The sequence below is a fragment of the Haliotis rubra genome, unplaced genomic scaffold, assembly GCF_003918875.1.
Source record: "Haliotis rubra isolate DU_JTF1 unplaced genomic scaffold, ASM391887v1 Scf1695, whole genome shotgun sequence".
In the NCBI taxonomy this organism is placed as follows: domain Eukaryota; kingdom Metazoa; phylum Mollusca; class Gastropoda; order Lepetellida; family Haliotidae; genus Haliotis; species Haliotis rubra.
Genome location: NW_025765664.1, coordinates 73,976 through 82,400, shown reverse-complemented (window position 1 = coordinate 82,400; position 8,425 = coordinate 73,976). Strand labels below are relative to the sequence as shown.

The 8,425-nt window shown below is 40.6% G+C and overlaps 1 protein-coding gene across 1 annotated transcript in view; it reads right to left on the bottom strand.

Moving 5' to 3' along the window:
• Nucleotides 1-1,655: 1,655 nt before the first annotated feature.
• Nucleotides 1,656-8,425, bottom strand: part of LOC124272379 (protein draper-like) — a gene marked incomplete at its 3' end in the record, with an annotated part of 41,411 nt that continues 34,641 nt past the window's right edge. Inside the window, exon 9 of the mRNA XM_046707548.1 lies at nt 1,656-1,790. Within this exon, the coding sequence (XP_046563504.1) occupies nt 1,656-1,790 (135 nt within the window). The remainder of the gene's footprint in view (nt 1,791-8,425) is intronic.

Below are 8,425 nucleotides of genomic sequence, written 5' to 3'. Positions count from 1 at the left end.
ATCGTAGTCCTGTCCTCACTGCCCATAATCGCCAGAACCGACTGTTATGGACAACACAGCATCGAAATTGGCGTTAACGACAATGAAGAACTGTGTGTTTATCTCATGAAAGCCAATACTGTGTTTCGACAGTCGATGGCAGGGTGAGAGGATAGCGAAGGCGTGGTGAACTGTTTTCCAATGAGTGTATTCTTGAAAGAGACTCATGGGGTAGTCCAAGCATCTAAGTGTGGGGTGCAATCGGTCTGAACCAGTTAGTTGACACCGTGGTGTTCCAGAATCTTGGTCCAGGATGAGGAAATGACGTGACAGCTGCTCGCTATATTCATTAAGTCATAAGACCCCACGTTGTACCCCATTTTGGACGTTACAGAAATCACGTCTTCCAGCAAGACAACGGCCGTGCCCACACTGCCAGAGCAACATTGGACTTCCTAAGACAAGGCATCCAAACCTTACAATAGCCTGCACTCATTCCGGATTTATGTTCAAAAGAACACCTTTGGGACGAGATTCAAAGAAGACTGAATGGCTTCCAACCAAGGCCGACAAATGCGACTGGACTCGACCAGGCATTTCGCAGAGTATTGACCCAAGTGCCTATGGCATATCAACCGACTAATTCATTCCATGTACAGACGATGCAACGCTTTCATCGATGCCCATGGAGGCCCCACACGATACTGACTTTGGGGTACCTTAATGGTACCATTTTTGGTGATTTTCTTTGTGTGAACTCTAAATGTGATTCCTGAAAATGTGTTAACCATAATTGTCAAGTTTGAACTCAGTCTTCCGGTTTGATTGTTAATTAGAGTTAATTAAAGTGTGTACTTTAAGAAACCGCTCTCAGTGCGACATTTCTTTTGTGGTTCAGTATATTTTCTGACTCTCTATTAGGTCATAAAAATCTTTCCTGCCAACATCCACTTTTAATTAAATTTATTTAATTATATCATGATCGTGCTACTGACCACTACAACATCGCCTCTCTGTCGGTTACCTAGACACGTAGGAATTACTGGTAATACGATGGCTGCTGCCAAGGCAGCACGTCTCTCTCTCTCTCTCTCTCTCTCTCTCTCTCTCTCTCTCTCTCTCTGGATTCTCTCTCTCTCTAGATAAATTTACATTCAGTCCTGTAATGATGTTATTTTAAATTTGGCTGAATGGCCACATACCTATCATCGTTTGTGGCTGTATCCTCACAGGGGTTTGAAGTTGTGTATAATAATTGTCCTCCTTAGAAAAAAATGTAAGACCACATCATTCAAAGTAAGTTTCTCATTGCCTGGGTTTCAATCGCAGAATGCTTGTTGTTTTAAGTTTGGCTAAATTTGCTGATAATCGCCAGCTGCTGTTGGGCTGATGTAAATCCTACTGGGGTTCGTGCAGGTAGCAAAAGTACTGGTCCGTAGTATGGTGATCTCCCTTTAGCTCTGGTGATTTAATTGTACTGTCATATGATGATATATTTGATGGTTTCATACTAGGTTTTAAACATCTGTGAGAGTCTAGTTATTTTACAGTCGTTTGGTGACTGTATTTTATAATAAGAATATGTATTTAATGCGTATGCAAAACGTTTGTAGTCGCGGTATGGCTGAAATACTTTCCGATGTTACTCGCTCATTCACTCCACACATTATCTTTACCTTTTCTTTTCTTATAAATGTATATGATGGCTGCCAACAGAGCGATGGCTGTCAAGGCGAGAAGTGTCCCAAGTGTTGCTGCAACTGCCACTCCCTGGTCTGAGGATCCTGATGTTGCCGAACACTCTGTACAGCCTAGTTTCAGAACGCATGTATGTAGTCCATTTTCCGTTAAATATTATGCAGCTCTATTCATATGTCTTACAAAGTTACCCTTCATGAGTAGTAAAACACATATACCGAGAGATGTTATAATAATTATTTTGTTATCAAATTAGCCGAATAATCGTTTCTAAATTATGCGAAAACACGTTTAATTCACTGTAGTTCATTTTCTGTCAGTGTCCTACCTTGACACAGGGGCTTCATTAGGTTACCCTGACATCCTTCAGGACATTCTCCAGTGGACTTATTACAGGTATAGGGCGTCTTTACACAGTCCACATCGTGACATGCAGTCATCACCGTACATACCATCAACGCATTCTGGGGAGTAGAAATTTTCATCTGTGCACCTAACTCCTATGGCAAGGTTGCGTTAGCAAAGGGGTCAGGGGTAAAAAGAGTGTTTATCATACAATAACACAGTAAAATTATAACTTCTGTCACAATAAAAGTTTATCCCACCTTTACAATAGGGTTCTTGAAACCCTGGCTGACATCTTTGATCGCATTTTCCATTGATCGTGTTACAGGAAGGTTTCCTTTACATTGGCCACACTCAGACTGACAGTGGTGTCCATGGCGACCATCACTGCAAGCTGTAAATATATGATCAACCATCAACAAAAAGACACAAAACGTGTTTCACGTATATGGAAACAAGTGAAGATTTAATACCTACCATTTGAACAAAGATCTGGCAACCATCCTGGCTGACATCCTCTAGGACATTTCCCTGTCACCTTGTCACACACATCAGTGTCAAGGCAGTGACCACACGGAGACGGACAATTGGCACCATAACGTCCTTCTGGGCATTCTGCAGACAGTAATATGTGCACGTGTCAGTGATTGTAAGCTTAAGTGATTCAGTTTACACAATGTCTAATTTGTGAGCGCGAGACATTGCATTATCAAACGAAATTGGAGGCATATTGTCCATTTGAGTGAGTGAATGAGTTAATATTTAACGTCACATCGGCAATGTTTTAGCCAGATCGTGATGAGAATAATTTTGACGATTGTAAAGTATATGTAGATGTTAGAAAACCTGTCGTCAAAGGACAGCAAAACAACTAGAATATCACAGTTCGAATTAAACAACTGAAGGTAGATCACCATACTAAGGCCCATGGGGACATAGAGTACCTTTGCTACCTGCATGGACCCTGGTTGGGTTTACGCCATCCCTTTAGCCGCTGGCGATTGTAGGAAATTGTAACCAAAATTAAAATCACAAAAATACTACGTTTAAAATATCCTGCTAAGTTTAAATTTACTTTAAATGTTTTGGGACTTACGTACCCTCTCAGGAGGACAATAATTTGATAGTACTTTAACCCTCTTTGAGGATACAGAACTGAGCAATCTTAGTTGATAATGTAAACTTACCAATAATAAAACATTTATCTGTTTACAAAGCATATTGTTCAAAATGTATTTTTAGAAAATCATATTGCCCACGGCTCGTGACAAGAACACAATGACATGCTTGTAATCTTATGTATATGTGTATGCATATGAGTGAGTGAGTGCGTGAATGCATGAGTTGGGTTTTACGTCACTTTAGAAATAGTCCAGCAATATCACGGTGACACCATAAATGGACTCCACACATTGTACACACGTGGTGAATCGATCGTGACGAGCGAACGTTTTAACCATTACGCTAACCCAACACCCCCGTCAATTTGATGATTGTTGAAGCCTTGTTTATGCAAACTGGAAATATACTTTGAAGATAAACGATAAAGTCAAATCTCAATAATCTTCAATCAGACAACTCCAATTTCCACACCTTAGACCTTCCTACTAATGATCTCTCTTTTGATCATCAAACATGCATTTAGGCATCTATTTTTCACTATGTATTCCATCACAATTCCAATTGGTCATTTGTAAGCAATATTTCAAACTCATTTTCTGAGTATCCTATTTTTGTTTCAGTAACCCTCTCCTGCTCTGAAATATTTACATCATCTTAAACTCGTCTTGAATGCTGAATTGTCTCTGTTGCGAATACCCTCACGGTTTCAATCACATAATCTCCTTGGCATCATATACGACGAAACAATGCAGTTTAAATACGTTTCCAGTACTATACTGAATTGTGATACATACGAAACAGAAGCCAACATTATCTTATTACTGCATGTAATAATTGCAGTTGCATTCCGTGGTTGTAGTTTTAAAAGACATGCGAAAGACTTTATCATCATCTAATTAGTGCATGTTATAACTGTAGTTTACTCACGCTGATTACACCTGTCGTTGATCCACCCTGCTGCACATCCTCCAGGACATGTTCCATTTGTCTTGATGCAAGCATCACCATCAACACATTTGCCACACTCAAAGCCACAGTTGAGACCATAGTAATCATCTGGACATGCTGTTGGTATAACGAAGTATGTATTTTGATGTCACTTTTATTTGAAAGGATATACAAGAAGAATACTTAATCTTCCTCTATTTCAACGACGCAAGTGTTAACAATATGCAGATGACCAACAGTATATGAATTATCAAACAAAGAAACACACACACACACACACACACACACACACACAATTACCGCCCAATCACGAGTTGGGAATTAATGATCAAGAAACAAAGAAAGTCATGTCGTACATTAAATAATTGTATGGAATTTTCCACATTAAGATGGTGCATAAATATATAAGTATAAGAATACAGTGCTACATTCAGGCACAGTTGCGTCATTCATCAATCCTTCTGCACATCCTTTAGGGCACATTCCAGTCACACATGATCATTAAGGCAGTTTCCACATTGGGAGGCGCAGTTCATACCATACCGTTCATCCTGACACGCTGTACACATTAATGGCGCTGACCATGATATGAAACATGGGAAATGTTCAGTTGTAGGTAGCAACTATCTTCATACCCTCATGTAGATTTGCTTTTGAAAAGTGTCCATGGTTAAATGAGCAACTGTAAGGCTCTTTCACACTTATTTCGAATTGACAGGAATCAAGGAGAATCAGCCAGAAAAAAAATATCTCCAACATTCGAATCGCATTCAGGGAGAGAATCTCAAAGTAAACATTTTTTACAAACTTTGTAAGAATGCTGTTGGAATACTTAGAACGCACTTCGAACCCGCCTCGAATGATTCTTACACATTCCAAAATGTACTCGATCATGAATGCAGCTCGAATGAATCGGAATACAGTAGGAATAATTAGAATGAATGTCGACTGCCGTACGAGTCCGGTTCGATTGCTGCGTGAATAGCACTCGAATTTCAGTTGGAAAGTACCACAAACGCTGTACTTGGAATGACCCCCGAATGAGGAATGAATGTTAAAGAATTAAAACAGAATGCAGAGCTCGAATATATCAAATATCCTTCGAATGTTAAAGAATTAAAACAGAATGCAGAGCTCGAATATATCACATATCCTTCAAATGCACTTAGAATGTAACTCGAATGTCCGACATGCACCAAGAATGCTGCCGAAATGTTCCACGACGGGATATAAAAAAACCTGTTGAATCTGGACAATTCATCAGTCTCTGCTCAACTCATATACAGTATGGACCCCCAGGACCATGTTGCGTTGCTACAGATTGGTGTCCTCCACCAACACCTGATTGAAAGTGATGTGGGGGAGACCAGGAGAAGAAACAGGAGAAGACCTAGGAGATTCCAGACAAGACCATGACTGACAGAGGAAAGGAGGAGGCTGTATGGACTTTACACAAGACTGATTGAGGAAACGCAGTCTTTATTCGGCTACCTTTGGATGGAGCCTGCCATGTTTGATGAGCTGGTGGAGAGAGTAGGACCAAGAATACAGAAGCAGGATACATATATGAGAAAGGCCCTACCTCAAGGCTTGAAGCTAGCCCGTCACATTGAGGTCCCTGGTTTCAGGTGATAGGTACCCCACAATCATGTACAGCCTCCCTGTGGTAAGGGACACAATCACCCTGATCATCCCAGAAGTATGTAAGGCCGTTGTGGAGGAATATAAGGATGAGGTTATCATCTGCCCTACCACTCCAGAAGAATGGGCACCCATTGAAGAGGTATTCAGAAACAGATGGAATATTCCTCATGCCCTAGGAGCTTTAGATGGCAAACATGTGGCCATTAGGAAACTGCTCATTATACCACAAATACAAGGCTTTCTTCTCTGTGGTCCTCATGGCCATCTGGATGAAAATTACAAGTTACTGTGGTTGGACGTTTGTGCTTACGGAAGTATGTTTGATGCTCAGATCTTCAACGATCTCAAGGATTTTCTTGAAGACGGGAGCATAGGATCTCCTGATCCGTTCACCTTACCCCAAGATGACGAGCGTATGCCATGCTTTATTCTGGAAGATGATGCCTTTGGAATAAGGACCTTCTTGAAAAAGCCGTATGGACATAGGACTCTCCAGAGAGACGAGAGAATCTAAAAGTACAGAATCAGCAGGAGCCGACGGGTAGTGGAAAATGCATTAGGAATCATGGGCCAGAGATGGTAAATCCTCCTCACCACCATGCTGCCAAGGCCTTCCGTAGTAAAGGACATCACTGAATGCTGTGTCTGCCTGCAGAACTTGATGAGGATTCGTTATCCTAATCTCCCCAATGGTATAGTGGATGAGGAAGATGAGCAGCACAACGTGGTACCAGGAGGCTGGGGATAACTTGCGCAGCTTGAAGATGTAGAACATGTTGCAGGAGGAAACAGAGACATCCAGGCCGGAAAGAAGCAGCGAGAGTTCCAAAGCATTGCTTCAACAACCCAGTTGGAGCCTGGCAGAACAGATGATTGATGGATTGACTGTGCTTCAGGACCTCAGTCAATATGTCCATCTGGGGTACAGGGGAGATGCTATGGGTTGCAGAACATCGGCAACTACGTCTATTTGCGAATCAGGGGATGGGGCAACTGGCTGGTGAAACTCAGAAACTATCTCCATCTGGGGAGCAGCTGGAGTGTGGCGTTAAACAACAAACAAAACATTTGAAATAGTGTTTGCATGTGTTGGTCACGTTTACGACTGATAGCGGAGGAAAAACGACGCTCCTTTTCACAGTGTGGTATTACTAACTCCAGGGAATGAGTAATAACTAGCAATTTCATGCCGACATCTTTTATTCCTGCTCACTATACACAAGCCACCTGTCAAGGAGGTAACTCTGTCTGACATCCTTGAATACAAGATTCGAGTGAAGCGTCCGTAAAATATTAAAAACACAACTGACACTTTCACTAATGTTTATCAAAACGGTTTTGAGTGAGTGAGTGAGGTAATATTTCAGCCATATCGTGACGAGAACACTTTACATTGAAATGGAATATGTGTATATTATGAAACCTGTCATCGAAGGACAGTAAAACAACTAGAATATCACAATTAGATTTAAAACTAGTGTGGAAGGTTAAAACTAATAGCACTATTAGGACAATACAAGATAAGAACAGGCATCAGATCGCAACTGAAGGTAGAAAAACGGTTTTGAGCTGGCAAAAGTATTGAAAGTGTTTGTAAATTCAAAGGATGCTTTTGAAAGGCAGATTGACACTGCTTTACATTTTCAAGGGGATAATAATATGGTTAAAGATTGTGACATTGTCGACAATAAAGCCGAGTTATCAAACCTTCATAATGCACACCTTCCCTTGCCTTTTTTGCGAAGGTAACATATACTCTTGAAAATAGTAGTGGAACCTGAACGTTCAATTTGGATGGGAAGTATAAGCGTTAAGAAACTTTTCAAGGACAGACATCTTATGAACGCACCACCATTTCTCTTTATCACCACGCTAAACACAACGCATTCTTGAGTTTGACGGTCTCCAAGAAGGTCGATAGGCGGTTTTGAGTTTGACGGTTTTCAAGAAGGTCGATAAATAATTCCAAACATTAAATTTGACGTCATACATCAAACTGCATCCCACCATCGTTAGTGTTTGTTTTGTTTCTAAGGCGGTTTCACGCTGAAGACCCGGTTCGAATCCCCACATGGGTACAATTGAAATTTCTGAAAATCATAATATGCAAATTTCTACGTCATACATACAACTCTGATGCACTCTCAAAACATACATTATTATCATATCAACATTGATTGACTCCGAGATATTTCCCAATATTTTTAATCGTAAATTACAGACTCACATTTGGGGAATTTACCGCTAGCATGTGAAGTATACACAACAAATTTCAGCATTTCATACATTACGGAATTCCGTCTGTGTGAGGTTAAAATCTGTACCTGTTTGGCAGTCTGGACCCATGTATCCTGGAGCACATCCACTCAGACACTGTCCAGTGAACTTGTCGCATATTTCTGTGTTTAGTTGAACAGTGACACTGTTTGTCACAGTCCTCACTAAACCAGCCGTCACTGCAAACTGAAAACGAACATGCAGGACACATAAGCAACGTGTAATTTAATCATAATCAATGACTAACGATTAACAACAACATGGGTTGCTATCATTTCTTCTGACCAACAAAAGTAAACAACAAAACAATATAGATATGACGGGAAAACAACCTGTGAATGTGAGTGTATCTATCCTCTCTACTGTTTCATTTCAAGAAATTATTTCTAGTCATGTTTCTATGTGAACTGAT